Raw genomic sequence first — 20,947 nt, forward strand, 5'->3', positions numbered from 1 at the left:
TGAAGTTGATCTTCTTTTAAGATGGACAGTTCAGACAAAAAGTTAGGGTGAAACATTTTATTTCATGAAAGTTAGCTTTGTTTTTGTTGTTTTTTTTAATCCCTCCTTATTTCTACTATTCAACGTTGACGGGTATCAAAATAACCAATCGGATCAATTTTCTTTTTCTAAAGTCAGATTGAAAATGAATATAACAAAATTGGGGGGGAGGGGGGGGGGGCAGACATGGACTGATTGATTGAGCGTGATGCCCTTTGTTAAGTACGTGCCCTTGAGAAGTACGTGCTTCAAATGGAGCCCGAGAATCTCCAGTTGAAATCCAGCCGAGTGGCTTCTGGTGCCAAATTTCCATCATAATGGTGATGTGCACATCATTTTTTACGCATTCCTGACACATAAAGGACAACTTCACAGCTGACCCGAGGTGCCTGGGAAGAAGCCTTTTTTTTTTTTTTTTTTGATTGAGCACTTCAACACGTGTCGAACCTCCTGCGAGAAGCCAACCTGTGCAATAATTCACGCGATCTCCTCGGGCAATTGAAAATGTGAGTTTAGAAGATCAGAAAAGGTACAGATTACAATTGTTCAAAAAGAAAAAAATTCAAATCAGGCCACCACCATAATTTAATGCGGGCACGTCCGAATAGCTTCCAGGCCTATCTTTTGCAATCGGGGCACTCTGATGAATGGCCAAGGTCCATGATGTCATTGATGAATCGGCGGAGGCTGGAAATAGCGTCCGCATGCGTGGCTCGCCGCCAACATTATGAAATCATGCTCCTCCGCGCTCATCGTTTTACGTCCCTCGCGCTCAGAGGGGGGAAAGAAATCCAACAGGTGGTTCCAATCGTCTCGGTGGTCCTAACGGCGCTGCGGCGATGGCCGGCGGATGATATTTCATGCACGTGATTGATCGAGCAGAAAGGAGCAAGACGCGTAAAATGGACGCTGATTGGCCCTGGAGGCTGCTTAGTCAACATCGGGCGCGACTAATTGGGCCGGCCGAGTCCAACTCATGACGGCTCATCACGAGCTTACGTGAACTCCTACTTGCTCTCCGGAAAAAAAGGTTAGGAAACGGACCGTCCTTACGGACCATCACGAAGTGACCATGGCAGCCATATTGGCTCTGGTTTTGAGCGTGCTTCTGCAGCTTCAGGGCCAGCGAGTCGTCGTCAATATTATACAGCGCACACATCAAAAGTGGTTGTTTGTACCACACTTGAGATTTATAGCATGAGGGATTGTCAATTGGGTTTAAGTGACGACACTAAAAAAAAAAAAAATGCTAGCATTACATTTTCGTGGCATTCTTTCTAGCATTGGCACTGCTAAGGGAAAGGAAAAACATTCAAAGAAATACATGAATTTAAACGTTTATTGAGCTTTTTTATGTGCTTGGCACTTTTTATTTACATTTGCACAAAACAATGACCTATTTCTTTTTTGTATGTCACACATTTAGATAACAATTGTACTGCTCAGCAATTAAATACCACAAAACACACACCTGAGCAACTCTGCTTTGCTATTGCTGATAACTTCACACGTTAAAGCTTATTGATTGCATTCTCCTTCATATATATATATATATATATATATATATATATATATATATATATATATATATATATATATATATATTGTTCATTTATATGCTAAAAGACATACTGTAATCCACTCCAAAATGGTGACGGCAGTTTTCAGTTTGTCAAGGCACTTTGATGTTCCCGGTGGGGTAGTCAGGCTTCAACATGTCCAAGGAGGTGGATGGAAATATTCCAATTCACCCCATCCCACGTGAGCGGCGGCTTGCAATGGAAGAAGGGCGAAGCGTAGCAATTCCAATGGTGCGGCCCCGCCTGGGTGTCTGCCAGCCACGTTGTCGCCCGTGCTTCCACCTAGGCCGCCGGATCAGGTGGCCAAGTGGAACCCAACTGGGATGCTGCCGCATCAAAAACTTAAATAGTAGTGAGAGGCCCCCAAAAATAACTTTTTAAGAAGAGGGGGCGCCTTCACAAGATCCGATCCTTTTTTAAAAGGTTAAGCCAAAAAGCTCAAATTTTGCGTCAGGAGAGAGCCGCCCCGCCTGCACGCCACTACACCATGTGCATGGACATCTGGGAGGGAGCAGCATACTGGCGAGCGTCGCAGGCGGCGGCGGCGCCCTGCTGCTGGCCGCCGCCGCCGTTGCCGATCATGTGCATGGCGTCCATGTTGCTGTTGGACAAGTACTGGCGCTCGGCGAAGGCGCCGGCCGGGGCAGAGGAGCACAACAACCCCCCCTGGGGCTTCTCTGGGCTGGCGGCCAGGCGAGGCGAGGCGGGGAAGTTGTATCCGTACAGGTTGTAGGGGTTGTGCAGGGAGAAGGCATTGTAGGAGCCTTGCTGCACGTGGTGGTGGCCCCCGCCGAACACGTGAGCCGAAGACGAGGAGGATCCGGCCGGCGCGGCGGCCGAGGCGCCCCCGGACCCGCCGCCGCCCGCCTGCATCACGTACTGCAGCTGCGAGGCGGGGAAGGAGCCCAGCTGACCTCCGTAGGCATCCATTTTGCCGGCGCCGGCCCCGGAAGCGCCGCCCTGCATACCCATCAGGGAGGAAGTCCTCTGTGGCAGGAAAGAGTCGGCGGACTGGGCGGAGGCCACGCCGCCGTTGCCCGCCGCTGCCTGGAGTCGTCCGTAGGAGCCGTCGGCCAGGCCGCCGTAGCCCTGTAGCGCCGTCATGTTGCTGCGGGCGCACGGCGGGTACTCTGACAGGCCCAGGTTGCACAGCTGGCTCTCCCGGCACCCTACGTTGAAAGTGTTGGGCGCCAGGTGGAAGGCGGGCGGCGAGCAGGACGGGGACAGAAGGTGGGCGGCTCCGGAAGGCGAGGGCGTCCCCGTGCTGGACGTGGTCGGGGACGTGCCCGTGCTGCCGCCTGGACGCACAAAAAGTTACATTTTTAGCACTGTGGAGGCGGCGTAATGGAAAAGCGCCGGACGAAAGGTTCCGCTCTCGGCCGGCGCTCTGACGTCCACGGCCGGTGAAGGCCCGGCTCAAAAGCAAGTGGGTTACGCAAATCGTGCGAGTGAGGGACCAGGTGAAAGTTCAAACAATCATTTTTGGCTGCGGATTCCAAACAGATCTCCCTTTTGGGGATGGAGTTTCTTAAAGGGGCTGTATCTTGAAAATCCAGGAGCTTTTAACCATGTTACAATGTTGATTTATCACAGTAAACGTCCTCAAAGTGTGTATGTGTTTTGGTTTTTTACTTAATTTATGCATTTCTCAGAATTCCTTGCTTATGCTGCACTCTCACCACCAACCCTGCCTGAACAGATAAAAAAAATGACTTGCGGGGTTGGGGAGGAGAGATTTTGCACCGGCTCAGCCAAAGAAATAGCAACGTTTCCTGTATTAGTTAGTTTTATTGCAGAAAATATCAAAGTCAACCAACGTGTAACATATAATTCAAGCAGTTGGTATGAGTTGTATGAGTGTGTTATTGTGTGTGGTCGCTTGAACTATACTGTATTTATCTTTATTGACAACCCCGGTTCATTTCAACGTCAGTAAACCGCCTGTTTTTGGATTCGACTCATGTGGCCAGTGCCTTCAAATAAGTTGTGGGACAAAGGAGGCTCATGGGGGGGAAATATTATGAGAAGTCATGTTTTCCTTTGTTTCCAGGGGAAAGGTTTGGGGGGGACTTAGTTCAATGGAAAAAAAAAGGGTTAACAATAACAAACGCTACGGTCCCACCGCGACGTCAGGCGAAGCGGGTCGCCGTGACGGCTGTCGGGAGGCCGGATCGGGTGACTCACGTAGTGCTAAAGCCGGGAGAATTTTTACCTCCGCTGAGGAGTTTGGAGAATATTTCATGGCGCAAAAACACCGCCATGGACCAAGCAGGAAGAAGTCCATTTGGGTGTGGCCAGCAAAACACTGCAACACTTCCACTTTTTTTTTTTTTGTCATTCCGAACACAACGCGAGAATTTTACATCTTCGTCTGTTGATTGTGGGATTAGGCTTGACACTTTGGATTTCCTTCCCCACTTATATGTAGTACTTTTTTTTTCAGGAAAGCCTGAAAAAGGTACCAGTTAATAATTGTCATTTTAAAAATAAGGAGGAAAAAAAAAAGTAGTCGCAATGATAAAACATTGCACAGAGTACATTTCTTACATATGGTCAAAAAAGGCTAACATTTTTCTTAGGCAACTTGTGTCTGTCTAGTCGATAAGTTATTATGACTTGAATATGAAAAGCAAATGAATTATGAGCTCAAGTGTTTGTCACAAAATTGTCGGAATATTTTTTTTAACATGGTGAGAAGACAACAAGCAATGGTGCAAATGACTTCATTTTGTCTCGTGTCAAAGGCATGGCTGAAATGGCTTTTCATCGAACTTTTTTCCCCATCACAAAATTGTGTGAATTGTATTGAAATGTAATTCGGTGAAAAAAAAAAACAACAACTTTTTTTTGTCGGAAAACTATATTACTCCCATTAGGCAAGAAAACTGATTCTATTTATTCTTCAGTGGATCCATATTCTTAAATTCGTCCCTCATTAAAGTGTAAAAACAACAGAAAAACCACAAAATTCTTGACAGTTAAAAGTAATTAAAATAAAAGAAGACGCAGAAAATTGCCACAGTCGTTGCATAACAATTGAAATGAGGTGTTGCAAGCGTGTCTGACCTTGCTGCTTCTGCATGTTGGTGAAGTCTTCAAATGTGAGCGTCCTCACCGGTGGTCTCCAGAAAGCATACGTCTCCATGATGGCCTCCAGGCCGGTCCTGAAGCGCGAGACACACAAACACACAACACGTCAAGCTACACGTCGGCCGGGCTCAGGGGCTAACGCTAATGCTAATCAAGATTATTTAGTCAAAACCTACTTCATAATTTTGTTTTTTCCTTTACTTTCAAATATCTCCAACTCTTTTGTTTGTAAATGATTTTTTGTACTAGAATCATGTGATGTGCATAGAATGAAATGAATGAAGCCATCTTGGCTAACGCTCGGAGGTTCTCGCTAGGAGTCAGAGGGCCTGGCCTAAATCAAGACTGTTGTCACGCCTAACGCGAAAAGGAAACTGGAGAGGAAATGTAGGCAGTCAACTACAAGCTATTGCGAAGATGAGCTACAACCAGCGGAAGCTTCTAGCGCCTTGGGAGACACCGAAAGTCCTGCTCGCAGGAAACCCGATCCGTTCAAGAGGGAGGTGGTGTTTTATAGCCTGCATAAATCTGCGTGGACGCAAACCCCTGCGACTAGCGTGATTTACTCACATCCAACTTTGAGGCCCAACTGCGGCGGCACATTAGCGCTAACGCTAATTGGCCCGGACGGCACTCCTCTCGCTCGAAACGTGTGACAAATACGTCTGTAGCGGCTAATGAAAATCTTTCAGATTTCACAATAACATTGCGAGAGATGTCAGCGTTTTCGTCCGCGGTGGCGAAATCGACAAGAACACGAAATGGGCTAGATGTTCTGTTTTGAATGTTGCTAGCAGCAGCTCATTAGCCTTCTTTGCTGCTAGGTATTTAAGAATAGAAAATGTCCACATTTGGGGCACTTTCTACACGTGAGGCTAAATGCTGCAATTTAGATGTAATCATGGCTACACGTCAGAGACTACAAATGAGACTCGTAATGGTTATTGTGCTCAACACCGGTCAAACGTTTAGCCAGCCCATGTTCAAATTTCATGCCTTGCTATTATAGGAGATGGAAATGTGACACAAAATAGTTTGGATGATTTTCTGGCAATTTGCTACATTAACAATCACTTTCAATTCAGTATAGCGTATTGATTCCTGGAAAAGTTGTTAGACGTATCTTTGTTTCAGAACACGGTCCCCTAAAATTTGCGGTGAAATATTTTCCACTTCTGAAGCTATATTGGGATCGTGCGGCAATCGCGCCCTTGCCTGGGACGTCGAGACCTTTGTTTCATTTTACCGATTTTGTGCGAGTGTGAAGTGAATGTTATCGTCTCATGTGTTGCTGGTTTTCCTTTTAACGCCGGGCCATAAATCACAAAGTCTATTGTTTGAAAAGCAAAAAAAGATGTCCGCGCCGCCAATAATGCAGAGCAGATGACGGACGGCGGGCTGCTTTCATGTTCAAAACATTCCTCCGGCATGCTGATTCAAAGAAAGACAGAAAAGGAAGGGATGATGTCAGCGCAAGAACAACAGAAGGCAACCATCGGCCCAGACGCCACTTTTGCGGTGTCATTTTTTACAAATATGCACTAATCAAACAGGACTTCTTTGACCTTTCATCTGTATTGCTCACAAACAGTAGCCAGTTTCACACAGAGTTCCACTCGGATGACATAGGTCCGATCGTTGCCGGACCGCGACGAACGCTTTGATTTGACAAACGCGAAGTCCAACACCGTAGTCTTTGGAGTACACTTTCATACCGGGACACAGAACTCCGCAGGCAAGACCGTTCAATGACGTCAGCGACAATTGCTTTCGACACGGTCAGGAGGGAAAAAAAAAAGAAAAGTTTGAGTTCTGCAATCTAAAACACCAGTCAGGGGTTTTCCTAATACCTTTCACGCGGTGAGTCGACATATGTGTCATACAATTTCAAATAATTGTCAAAGATTTGCTGTCAACACAAATAGGGAATGTGAACGAACTGAGTGCTGGGTATTAAGCTCACACCTCCGTCCAAGCTTCACCCTTTCACGCAGAAACGAAATGTTCCGCAATTAGATCTTTTGATGGTTTTACCATTTGGTAAATTGTAAAAAAAAAAAAATCTTTTTTAACACAACAAAAGTGGGAAATGTTATTGGTGGGGATCCACACCTTGATCCCAACATGCACCTCATTTCCTTTCACACAGAGATATACAATTAGAAAAAATATTTACAGGACAGCAACAATGGCTTTCAACACAAATTGCGATGATTGCTTTTAATGCAACAGGCGAAAAGAAGGAAGTCTAGGTGCCGAGCATGAACATCACAGTCCTAAATTTTCACTATGCAAACGCCGCATTCCGAAATGATAAGAACAACCACAAAATAGCCATTTCACACAAAGACTAGGCCTCCTGGAATCAGATCACTAGAGGACATTTACAGCCTCAAATGCTTGTTTGGCACATCAGGGGTGAAGAAACAAATATTGGGTGTGACGTCTGAAACATTGGCGCTGGCTTTCTGCGAAAAACTTTCACCCAAGGACACGTCATCCTGCAAGTTTGCAATTAGCTCGCACCGATGTCCAAATAGGACTTGGACAGCGATCGACACAACAACAGAACATCCACGTCCCAGCTTTTCCGCAAGTGAATTTCATGCAACCCAGGAGCGCCAACGGCACAGCGACTCACCTGTTTCTGCCGGAGTCCCGAAAACCCTTGGCAAAGGGGTTGCGGTCAATCTTTAGTCTGGTGATCTGCGCAGAAAAACACACGAGTGTCAAGACGGGTGGCGATGGGCGGCGCCAGAGGGGATGGACGGCGGAGACGCTACCTGCTGGTTCTGGTAAGCGGTGACGGTGGTGAAAACCGTCTCGGGAAAGCTGAAGGTCTTGACGCCCTCCCCGGAGGGAACCGGCTTGTTTGGCGAAAGCTCGGCACTGAAGTCCTTGCGGATGACGTGAACACGAGGCTGGTACTTGTGCATGGAGTGAAGGATGATCTGCAGTCAAAAACGGCAAGGAGAGTATAAAATCTTCATGATGCCAGAATGTGCTGTGTACGGAATATGACCATTTTTTTCAAGGTTGGACTCGAACTAAAAACAACTGACAAAACCAAGACAACTAGAGAATGGGAGGAAAATATAGAGAAGCTCTTAGAGTTTGCTTTACTGATGTTAAAAACTTTTTTTTTTAATTATTTTGCTGATGGGAGAAAGGAAGACATATCTGAGGGAGGTATTTAATGGGATTCATCTAAGTGCCCCCCAACCATTGCAAAGCATTTTTGGGAGGGGGAAAAAAATCTGTGGGAAAAATTAAACACAAATGATGATGCACATCCAGGTCAAATTTTGTCAAATAAAAGCATACAACATTTTGCAAAGGAGTCACTAGAATCTAACGAGACATCGCTTCATGTTCCAATTAATTTGCTCTCGATTTGAAAACCGACCTCTTGCTATGTTGGCATTCATGAACATTAAATCGGATTTGCTGACATCTGCAGAAGCCCTGTTCAAATGTCACATAGCCCCATGTAATCCACTGTCCTGCTGCCCAAACGTCTGTGACGGAAATTTACATTGTGCATGTACACAAATAGACAGGCATGTTGAAATAAAGCGCGTGTGAGTGACGACAGATGCTTTCAATATGTACACATGCGAATGGGCAGATGTGTTTATATGCGTGTACATGAAAGGACAGTTAGATCTTGACATGATGGCTGCATGTAACAGGACAAGCAGATGTTGAGACGACGTGAGATGCAAGCGTCAAACAGCGGCAACTGCTGGCAAGTAGGGCTTCATGTTAGATTTGGGTTTGCCGTAGGTATCGCTGGTTGGTATCGGCGGCCTCTGAGAGTACCTGATATCTTTGAATAAGGCCGGTGTCAGGATGCTATGTGAATGAACAATCAAATTTTAACAGTACGTGAATGCATAAACGTGAGGATGTATCTATAGAAATGGACAGGGGTGGGTTTGTGAATACAGTGGCAAATGTTAACAATATAAGCACGCCGTAGGTCAGCGCTTCTCCAATGGGTACAAGATTACCCCTGGGGTACTGTACCTGAAGGTATTTGAGTGGTATGTGACATTTTCACAGGGTTAAAACCTGCAGGTATCATCAATGTGAATTGATTTTAATGCCGGGACAGGAAGAGAACATTTTTTCTTTCAAATTAAGAGCAAATAAATAAGAACATGAACTATTTTGTTGGTATATTATAGTGACTCTTTTCGCAAAACATTTTAAAGTTTTATACAGATGTACGTCGTCAGTCATGATGCAATTTTGCAGCGGACAAGCCAGAAATGAAACAGAAGATGTGACACCGTCAATCTTCCGAAGTGGCTGTATGACACGTTTATATTGCGTGTGCACTGGGAGTGAACGGCGACGTACGGTCGCTACCGACGGACATACGTGCAGGCTTTCCTCGGCCGAATCGCAACAAACCAGCGGTCGGCCGAGAAGGACCCAAATGCGGCAGCTTTGCACGCAAGCGGGCCGGCGGGCCATCTTTAAGCAAACACATTTGCGGCACATGTAGCGAGCGCGGGATCAGCCAGAGGGCGACCGCTCGTCTTGTTCGCACTCAAAGGCGCTTCGGGGTCCCGAGTGACGGTCGTCCTTTCATGTGGCAGCTGGACCAGCGGCAAAGGTCCAGCCGAGACAAACGTGGCAAAAAGCCATCAGCCAAAAGCCACAGGTGGTGGCGCCGATGCGGGGAGGAGTCCAAAAAGGAGAATTCGTTTGGACTGTGTGCCAGGACGAGTGCAAATCAAAACAAAATTCTCCATTTGATCACGTTACCAATTAATGCAGTGAGGCCATGCTGGGAGGGGGCGGGGCTTACGTGTCCCTGGTCGTCCAGCTCATTGTTGGTGAGTTTGAGCTTGTCAAAGCTGACCACCTGACGCATCCAGGTGTCGCCCGATGCCAGCGAGTCTGGGTGGACGTAGACCCGCGGGGGCACCGGCGAATCCGCGTTGCCCGCCACCATCCACTTGGAGCTATGGTACACATAACTGTACACACACACACACACAAATCATTGAAATGGACCCTGCAAATATTTTCCCACGGCAAAAGGAAGACATGTTTGATATTTCATATTTATTTTGACTTGACTTTAGTGCTGCAGTTGAAGACAGAAGACAATGTATTAAACTGTAAATTATTTATTGTTTTGGGACTAGCCAATTGCTCCTGATTGGAGGCGTGGGAGTCGATTTAAATGACTTTGCTTTCAGGTTATCAGCAAACACCGTCCCCACTGATGGGACCTGTTTCGGGTAGCAGAAGAATGGAAGACGGCTCATCCATTCACACTGGGGACCAATATTATGACGCTGACATTTCTTGACGTTTATCACCGATGCGGTAAACCGGATGACTCGAATGCCCCCCCCCTTCAAAAAAAAATTGTTGCATTTTACACTCAAAATGATTTTGCTTTTTAACGATTGTCTTCATCGTTTGACGAGATGATTCGTATTCAACGTGACACAAACCCTTTGTTGGGCTGGAATAATTTTGCCTTTGTTTGCTCTGGCATACTTACACACACACACACACATATACACGCGCTACTTATTAGCCATTGGCGTTAAGTGTTAACAGGCGCTTGTTTTTCCTTGCCAATGCTTTGACAGCTTCCTGTCGCTTTCATTGTACACACAGAAAAAATATATGAGAAAAAATGCGCCTTTTAGTGGAGCGACTACCAAACAAGATGATACGGACCAACACAAACAAGGAGGAAATCAACATTCTTAGTTAAAAAAAACAACATTGATTGTATGCAATTTATGTCTGCTTGTTGGAGTTTGCTTTTCCTTGAACTTACTTAACCCAAATTAATTGTACTTTTCCTTATTTTTTAATTTCTCGTTTATTTACATATACATTAAGTATTCATATCTGTGATTGCATTAATTTAACGGTTGGTTTGTTATCTATATTTTATTGATGTACTTAGTTGTGCAAAACAAAACATTTTGGTTATTTTACTTTTATTCTTTTTTTTTTTTTAATCCCCGCAGAAATGAAAATATATTATTTCACCTCATTTGTGATACATAATTTATACTGTAAGTCACATTTGTATGTACGTGTCTTTATTATAATCCGTTTCTTAATAGCAGCTCGGTGATTAGCACGTCCGCCTCGCAGTTAAGGAACCCGAGTTCAATTCCAGCTGGCTCCGGCCTTCCTATGTGGAGTTTGCATGGTTTCCCCGAGCCCGAGTGGGTTCTCTCTGGGTATTTCAGCTTCCATCCACACTCTAAAAAAAAACGCGTATTGGACGCACTAAATTTCTCCTCATAGATGCAGATGATCGTGTCGGTGTTGCCCTGCAATTGATCGGCAACCAGTTCAGGATATCACCCGCCTACTGCCCCAAGTCAGTTGGGGGCCTGCGACCCTTGTGAGGATAAGCGACTGCAAAGAAATTGATGTTTTTATACGGTTACAGCATTAACACTTTGTTACTTAGTTAAGGTTCAAGCCGGTTTAACCGCTAGAGGGCGTAAAAACACCATATTTGTTTATTTGTCTGACCCCCGCGAGCACTCGTTTGGTTTTTCTCATCAAAAAAAAGTCATAAATGTCTTCAGTCACACGTTAGCAATTTTGAGTCAAACGTCTTTGGTGGTAAAAATAAATAAATAAAAATAAATTTAAAAAGAAAAAAAGCTGCGGTCGCACAGCTAGCCTACGCACGCTAGGCGAACGATATATTCTCCGTCAGAAATCCACACATTACTGATGTCAACAACTCCTGCAAATAGTTTCGTGACTGTCAACACTTTTAATTGTTGACATTAAAACGCAAGAGATATGACAATGAGGTTTGGGGAAAAGACGCCTACTCGACTAGAATACTCTTAACGCGAGCTACCAATACGTTTTCAATGCCACGTTTGAGAGTGCCACGTTCAACTGCAAATGCGTCCACAACAGCGTTTAGGCTTAACAACTTGGATTCAACAAAATATGCCGCTTGTAGCGATCAAATTGTGCTATTGCCTTATACTCCAGATATTGAATAACATCAATTATTCAACCTTCTTTTCGCAAAAAGTAAATATGTTGCATCATCAATAGGATTCAATAGAACTACTCCATATTTTTGTGGCTCCACACCAATGCATTAAAGTATGTTATTTATGCATTATGTTGCGCCTCAATCAGTCCGTGTGCTGGAAACCTATTTTCTCCTAGGGTCACTTCGGTTCAAAAAGAAATTTTCTTTCGACAATGCATATTTTTGAGAATGCGTGTGTGTGTATGGAGTACCCGGTGAAAATCCACTCAGGCACGGGGTGAACATGCAAACTTCAAACAGGAAGTTAAGAGCCTCAATGACCTCCGCATGAAGCGGGTGAGCCAGTCTGCTACTTTGCACCCTGCCACAAAATCACCAAAGGAAAATCACGTTCTGCCTGATGATCATGAATGAATTTAAACGCAACAATCCAATAGCTTTAACAATCCACTAAACTTTATCTAGCTTTATTATCTTTACAAGCTTTATCAATCAGTGCAAAAAAAAATTAGTTCACATTATCTTATTTAAAATTTGACTTCTTTTCAAACACAGTTTTGAATTTCACAAAAAACTGTGCACATTTCGTGTTTACAAAAAGACACACATCCACACAAACCACATAATTGTTTTACAAGCATGTGAGTGTGAATAAAGAATAAATATGAAATAATTTATATTTGTTTGTTTGTGTGTTTGTGTAGTTTCCAATTCAGAATTGATATTTTTGTGTGTGTCGTGTTGGATATTACTTCAAAATGAATTAAGTTGTAGATGCACTGATAAAAAGAGCACTTCATTTAGATTTTAATCCCTTCTTTATGGACTGACGACTGACCCTGCGCCTGTGAAATTTACTGACGGAAGCAATGACAAAATGGTGTCAAAAAACGGGCTCCCGGGGTGATGATGAAAGGCGGGGGAGCAAAACTTGGTAAAATGCATGATGCTTTCATGTGCGCTGCGTGGATGGAAAAACGCAAAAGATATCAAGACGGCCCAAAAAAAAAGGGGTCTTGAATTTAGTTGAAGATACAGAGGTTTTTAACCTGCAGTTTCACGTTTAAGATTTTGGTTCACGGCTTGTTAGGCAATGTATTTTTTTCCGCTTTTCTTTTGGTTCCACCAAACACCGGAAAGCTTGTGGGTTTTGGGAAGAACGAGTCTAATATATTCAAGTCGTCTAACCGGTTTCTCACCGGTATCTCTTGTTGTCCACGGGTACGATGTCCATGGCGATGTAATACTGCTGGTGCGGGTCCAGGCCTGCGATCTTCACTCGCATGGCGGGAAACATCCTCCTGGGTTGGCAGACAAACAACAAGGTTTGTTGGACAAATTGATAAATTCTTTCAGAAAACATTACTGCGACATGCTCAAAAAACACAATTACTTTCATTTATGCACGCAATGACTTTGGGTTGGGAGTTTCCGCTCATCAGTTCGCTGTAATTTAGAAGTTGTCGTCCCGTTCCGACTCCATTTGGAATTTTTTTCCCTCATCATTGATAACATAGCCAACAACCATTTAGTTGAGCACCCTTCCTTGAAAAACAAAAACAACGAAAAAACGGACAACGCCTTGCGGATTTGCATCCAATCGAGAGCAATCAAAAAAAAAAGATGCGCCTTGTTCTTATTGCACTTAAGAAGAGCACCGCGCATCCCTCGGCGCAAACAAAGAACAAAATGTACCGCTAAATCATTCCACCCCAGTCCAAACATGAGAAGCTATGGCAAAGTCCTCTTTGGAACCGCCGCATCGTCTTTTTGAAGCACACAGATGGGTTGCACACTAGAATGAAACCTTATCTTTGATTTTCTTATTTCCTGTGGACTTTTGAAGCGGCAACGGACGTCTTTTGTTTCAGCTCCCTTCACTGCTTTCTCTCCGCAATTTTGCCGCTACCGGCAAGTGTGAAAAAATAAATCGTCGTAAATAAGTGTTTGAGGAAACCGTTTTCAGCGTTTTGGTCATGGCATTCACTATAGAGTCCAGCCTGCGCTTGAAAGTTGCGCCTTCTCGGCAGCGCGAGGCGCATGCAAGAGGACTTTTTAGCGTTGTATTTTTAAGTGCTTGATGTTATCTTTTTATGTTATCGGTTCTGTAAAGGCGTTTGTAGCAGCTGTTGCTAAAGACGAATTGTGTTGTTTTTCACGGCGCAAAAGCTTGAAATGACGTCACTGACATGGCCAGATCAAAAGGAAGCCAAACAACTCCATCCCTGCACTAGGAGGGCGGAAAGTAGGGATCGCTAGGACGTGCACTTATGCAACGTCCCCATTTGGATTTTGTTATGTGTCGTCTAAAAAAAAAAAAAAAACATGACTCGCGGATCAATAAATGTTGGAATGAGCTCACGAGGGAGAGCTGCCGAGTGGATTCAAATTCCTGCCGACGTCATCGCAGCTGGACGCTGATGCGCTGCTGTTTTACGGCGTTCGCTTTGGGATTAAACAAAATACATACGCAATTGAGTGCTGAACTATTTCTTATCGCGACAGGGATAAAGATGATCATAAAAGCTTTTACGAGGGGCAAAACCAAATGGGGAGCAATTAAGGAAAATCAAAAGCGGCGAGACAGAGAAAATACAATTATAAAATGAGACAAAGGTGCCCACTTTATTGGGCACACTAGCGCTATATGTCGTGAGAAGGTAGAAATAGGAACAGCTGTCGCCTTGGCGCAAGTCGACCTTTGGATGAGACACTCGGTGAAATCATTTTTGAAGAGAATGCCTTAGCACTTTCGGGATCAATTGCGCTATGATTGTGCGGATGCAACTCAAATATGCAATCCAATCAAACACATGTGGAAATGACGCTTTTTTTTAGTTGACTTACACTGGAAAAAAAGAAAATATGATCTAAACTTCAAAAATATTCAAGTCGTCCGTTACAGCCAATACTTAGCCTTTGAATTTGATGGTAAATGCTCAGAAATGGCCCGTTTCGAAAGGTCAAATCTATGCACACATTTAGGAAGTTTTTGTATTTCAATATTATCCTCTACCAAGAGAACAATTGTTACGAACAAGCTGCATACCTGTATAGTTATCAAAATGTGCCATATTCAACAAATGTGACTTTTAATTAGAGAACTATTCAATATCAAAAGTTTATCGAAAATATGAAATCTACCGAATGCAACAATTCAAATAGGAAAACAAACCCTGAAGAATTAAAAAAAACAACATTTTATTCTAACGCATACTGTTTAAATAACCCCCAAGTAATGAACAAACCACAGCATATCTTGTACTAAAAATTGTATATTTCTTTTAAACAACTGCATAATGTGAACTACAGGAGTGGGTGGGGGGGAAACATTCGAATCAGTAAAAATAAATAAATAAATAAAATAGAACAGTCATATACGTAATTCAGTTGAGAACAAGCCCTGTCCATATGTTTAAAGCACAAAAGGATATTAAACAACTCTTTCCATTTTCAAAAGTTTTGCCTTCAACTCCATTCTTTTCCCATGTACAATACCTTCAGAAAGACATTTTGCAGTGCACTTAACGCCAAATGACGTCACGTGCGCCTGTAACGACCAATTACCTGTTTTGCCTGTTCACGCACGCAAACTGAGCTGCAATTTTCAAATCTGAAGTGAAATGACGATTTCTTCCTTTAAAAAAAATAAAATTAAAAGGGGCCTATACCTGCCGGCCTTAGTGATGATCATCTCGGTCCCGATGTCGTGGAATCTCTTCCAGAGGTCGGCGCACTGCAGCTCCACCTGGATCTCCTCCATGGCCGCCGCCGCCGCCTCAGCAGAGGCCGCGGAGGCCGAGGCCTCGCAGGGTACACCCGGCGCCACCGCTGTCAACTCGCCGAAGGGGCACGACGTCCTGTCAGGGTGCAGGTCGGATCCGTCCGAGCCGGGACTCGCCTCCGAGTCTGCGGCGTGCATGCGCGAGCAACAGGAAGGAAAACGGTTTTACAACACAACGAATTTGCAGGGGACGAACGGCGCAAATCGTTTGGTGTTCTTTTCGAACGGAACTCAAACTTGCGCTTTATTTGTTACGTTGGACTGAAAGACGTCTAAAGACACAATTAATAAATGTTTAGAAAAATGTTAACATTAAAATTATTCTAAATTTCGCGTTTTTACAATGTATGTCCTAATGTTTGAATTTAAATGTGTGTGTGTGTGTGTGTGTGTGTGTGTGTTTGTGTAAATAATCCATTATGAAAATATATCGACTGAAATACGATTGTAATTCCAATTTAAAAAACCTTTGGAAATAGTGTGTGTGTGAGGAAGGGGGGTCTTACATATGCCGCCCGGCCCCCACACACACAAACACAACCACACACACACGCGCGCGCGCACACACACAATCTACCTAATGCAGGAGGTAAACGATGGCTACTATACGAATTCATAATATAAATGTAAAACAAAATAAATACTAATTTCTTAAAAGAATAAAAATCTGTGTGTTATTGTTTTAGCGTATACAATTAAAATTTCTATTAACAACAAAACAACCATAATAACAGAAGATTTACTCCCAACGTAATGTATTAGCAAATTTAAAACGGTCTAACCACACGGAGACGTCATCATAAAAACATATAGCATTAAAATGCGAGCAGCTGTTTGGATTCTTGAATTGCTTCACTTACATTTTCTAACGCGTTTTTGTCATTTTCGGCTTTGGAGAGAGGGAGACACACACACACAAACACACCACCTGGCCACTTTATTAGATACGCCTACATATACAGTAGTTTAAACAGCCAGGAGATTGACTCTTTATTAATTAAAAAAATGGTTATGATAAGGGTTTTTGTAAGGTGCCATGCCATGACACCTAAAAATTTCACAAAAAAACGGAAAAAAGTGCACACACACACACACACACACACACACACACACACACAAAACTACTGTATTAGTTGGGAGGGGCGAGCTAAACAGGGTCAAGAGTGATTTTGACTTGCCGTGCCACTTTTTGGACTGGACATTTTAGTAAAGGAAAAAGGCAATGGACGTGCTGCAAAAGGGAGCAAATCATATGGGTATTTTTGTGGCAGTTGTATTTTGGAAAGGATAAGCAATTTTGTGGTGGAACAATTTGGTTGTGGACACGGTTTCAAAATAAATGTGCAAATAAGGCGTTTCTTGTATTGTTTATTTTTCAGAGAAAACTTTCTTCTTTTTCTTGTGTGTTTTTACACCTTTTGTGCATGAAACCATTCTACTTTCCAATTTTTAATAGTAATTGTACGTTTTGTTGAGAAACGGGGTTTTAGTGACTGTACTTCAGGATTTCTCTAGTGGAATGGCGGGACACCTGAAGATATATTAAATTTGAATTCTACATCGTCCCCTTGTAAAACAAAATGTATTTGTGTGTGTGTGTGTGTGTCTATATGAGCGAGCGCGTGAGTACTACTGTAATTGCATGCTTTTTTGTTATTTCCGAAATTCGTTTCACGCGTGGCATAAAACTCGAACTAAAATGTGATATAAAGTGTGCAACATAATTAATACTGTAGAGTTGTAATTCAGAGTATGGAGCCACTCTAGTTTTGTTTAAGGGGACAAAGTTTGTCTGTTGTATTTTTGTCCTTGGGAAACCGAGCACAATGCGAAGCAGGAGGTCGGCGGGTGGGCTAGATGCTCAGTTGCCCGGACGCCCGCTTCCAACATATAAAATGATAAGTTGATTAAAATATTAACAGCAAATCAAATGTATACTCTGCGATAACGTCGTCAAGTCATTTGCAGGTTTCAATCGAACAGGTTTAAAAATATCTAATAAGCTTCACATTTTAATGGCGAAAAACACATCGACGTCTTTTTTTCATGGCTTTTATCAAGTTGAACATAGCGTCGAATAACGTATTTCAATTTGGAACAAATTTAGTTGATACAGTTTCATTTGTTTATATGCCGCGTTATTGTGTCACCTTTGTGCAATAGTCACGCAATATTGTTATTTAGATTTGTTGGCTGGACATTTTATTCCTCAATAATTACAACCAAACAATGTATTTGGATTGGTCCTAAATTTTAGTTTTTTTTTTTTTTTTTTATTCTGTTACATTTCAAAGTTCATTTCATGTATTTTTTTTGACTCATGGTATTCATACCTTCGGAAACCCGAATTATATTGGAGTTGATGTTATTTTTATCTCACGTTTTTGAATAAGAACAGATGAATATTTTGTGAATTCTCTTTTTTTTTGTATGGTTAAAAAAAATAACGATTGAGATCTCATTATACATAGTTGCTGTAACGTTTTCACAAATTATGAAAACTTTTCCCTTTAAACCTTAATTTATGTGTGCATAAATACGATTTTATGGTGTGTGTATCTGTGGCACCGAATGACTCAACTTCAGCGATGCATAAAACAGAAACCAAAACAAACAAAAAAAACACAAGCTGTTCATAAGACGTCTTTGAAGACCTGTGCACTTCTATTGTCCGACCGCTGACTTTCAGACACTTCATTGGTCGTTGGACGCGTGACACCAAAGAATCAAATTGTCTGCGTTTAGACTGCATGACCTAAGAATTTTTTTAAAATGTAATTTTCTTTCCCGAGTTTTAAAAATGTCACAAAAAATATTCAGAAGACTATTTTTTAGCCTCGAAGAAAAAATTGAGTCAATTCAAAAGTATCTTATTTCTGTATGGCTTCTCAAAAGACGTTTTGTCATTTTATTGAAGACAAATGACGCCCGTGAGATGCGCTGAGGACTCTTATAACAAAAGGCGATGTAATGAAAAAAAACCCAATATAAATTCAAAACTACAGTACGTTGAATGACTGATAAATTAAATTTAAACGTGTCGTTTTTGCCACGTTAGGCCGATCAGTGTTACATAAGGATGATGAAAACTTGATTTAAAAGAAAATAAGAGTCGTTTTGCGTAATCGTCCACGCGCTGACCTTCGGCGAGGGAGCACTGCGATCCTCGCCGCCAATCCGTGATTTGATCTCCGGTAAGATGGCCGACCAAACATGCAAATGGCCTTTTCTTTTCGAAAGAACGCCAAAAAAAACAAGGCGAAGGAGCCAGAGCAACAAGTGGCGAGCATGCGCACTGACCCGGCTCCATGTCTAGGCAGTGCGCCGCCGGGTGCTCCAAGCGGAGTTCGTCGTCGCCGTCGTCTTCGTCCTTACGCTGGTCCCAGCCCACCCCGGCGGCGGCTGCGGCCGCTGCAGCTGCAGCGGCGGCTGCGGCCCGGAGCTTGCGCTTCTTGCTGGAGCCGATGAGGGCTTCCACGGAGAAGGCGTGGGCTCGCGAGCTCAGAGCGGCGGCCGAACGCCTCCTCTCACTCATGTCGCGCGGCGACACGTACGTTTCCCGAAAGAGCTCCGAAAAGTAATCCAGCACTCACACGGACCGGGCGGGGGCGAAAGCGAAGGACGAGAGGGAAGAGCGCCGCGGCGACTGCGAGCTTCCCGTGCGGGCCGCCATGGCCGAGTGCGAGTCGCCTCTGATTGATCCGTAAGCCTGCACTGGCGTTTTTTTTCAAACCCGGGGCGGGCCCGCTCGCAGCGTCCAATCGGGAGCCGGAGCCCACTGCCGGGCAAACCTTTTCCACCAACGACGCGCGAGCCACTCCCGCCACTCCACCCCGCTCAAAGTGGAACTTTCACTACAGCTGTCAATCATATCCCAAAAGCAACTGCAAAATAAATGAATAAATAAATAAATAAAAAGAGGGGGAAAAGGCAAGCAATCAACCGTGATTGGTCTGAAATGTAAATGGTTATTATTTTAATCAGATTAAAAAGCGTTTGGGAAACACTTGACCGGGGCTCATGGACGCGCAGGTGAGCCGACAAACACCGAGAAATTTCCGTTGAAATGCATTACTTCAGCACAATCAGATTGGGAACCGTTACTCCAAAGTTTTAACTATAATAATAACAACCACAACGACAACAACAACAACAACAACAACAACAACAACAATAATAATAATAATAATAATAATAATAATAATAATAATAATAATAATAATAATAACTATCATTATTATTATTATTATTATTATTATTATTATTATTATTATTATTATTATTATTATTATTATTATTATTGTTATTATTAGTAACATTAGTATCATTAGTATTATTTGGCCGTTTATGATGTGCCGAACCAATACTGTGATTATTTTGATGTTGTTCTTGTGATATATTCAAGGCAATTGTAGCGTAGTTTGAATCCAACCTGAATTATATATAAAAAAACACACATTTTTCATATCATCAATATGTCACGTCAGACAAAATACAAACTAAAATTACGGAAGAGTAATTTGTCCCTCAGAAATTTCACACATTCACAACGATGGGAATATACATTATAGATGCATGCACGGATATTTGCATACACACACACACACACACACACACAGACACACACACACACACGTATATATCGAAATATATCGAAACATTGAAGTATTGAAATATTGAAGTTCATATATAAAACTAAAATCCTAGCATATTGTGTTGGTTTAGATCTGTCAAAATCACATTTATTTGCAGTAGCGTGTGCTAAAATCTCGTTGCTATTTTGGGTGCTTGGGTCACTCATGAACCTGCAAAAGACACACACATTCACACACACATACTGTAGCTAGATAAAAACACACACGCGCGCGCAGACAAACACACACACCATTTGTACGTTCATTATCCGTATGATGCTTTTCTTGCACTAAGAAAAGGATTTCAAGGAATAGAAAATCAAAATATGGCAGCCCACCCTTAACTGAAGAACATTACTTTTTCCTGATAAAATATCAGTAGCAGAGGTCCTCATTTGAAGCTTGTTAAAATCTCATACGAATCAATTTTACCTTTTCACACTTATAACCCTTTTATAAGTTTAAAACTATATATATATATATATATATATATATATGTATACACACACACACACACACATTCTTTTTTTCCATAATTTGAACTCATTGTCTTGGGGTCGCGCTTATACAACGCGCATGCGCCTTGAAGACGCAATGCAATTAACTCAAGCTTTTTGACCCGGACTGACACCTGGAACAACTCAACCCTGCGCAAAAAAAAGAAGAAATACAAAAAAAAGCAGTAAAACATATGCACGAGGCTCTTGCGCACACGCACGGAAATGTTTTACGCTCATTAATCCAAAATTGCAGATCCAAATCCAAATGACTTTGTCAGGAAATTAACGAAATAAACTCATGTTCT

At 42.8% G+C, this 20,947-nt stretch overlaps 1 protein-coding gene across 1 annotated transcript; it reads right to left on the bottom strand.

The window, feature by feature from the left end:
• Positions 1-1,364: 1,364 nt before the first annotated feature.
• On the bottom strand, positions 1,365-19,180 carry tbx15 (T-box transcription factor 15). The gene is made up of 8 exons (XM_088415362.1): positions 18,809-19,180; positions 15,396-15,633; positions 12,924-13,025; positions 9,529-9,700; positions 7,493-7,660; positions 7,351-7,415; positions 4,686-4,783; positions 1,365-2,917 (listed from the first exon to the last, which is right to left on the bottom strand). The coding sequence occupies exons 1-8, from the start codon at positions 19,041-19,043 to the stop codon at positions 2,100-2,102; spliced, it is 1,896 nt and encodes a 631-aa protein (XP_088271488.1). The 5' UTR covers positions 19,044-19,180; the 3' UTR covers positions 1,365-2,099.
• Positions 19,181-20,947: the final 1,767 nt, after the last annotated feature.

This window comes from Hippichthys cyanospilos, chromosome 5, assembly GCF_059441005.1.
Source record: "Hippichthys cyanospilos isolate Australia breed blue-spotted pipefish chromosome 5, RoL_Hcya_1.0, whole genome shotgun sequence".
NCBI classification, from domain to species: Eukaryota; Metazoa; Chordata; class Actinopteri; order Syngnathiformes; family Syngnathidae; genus Hippichthys; species Hippichthys cyanospilos.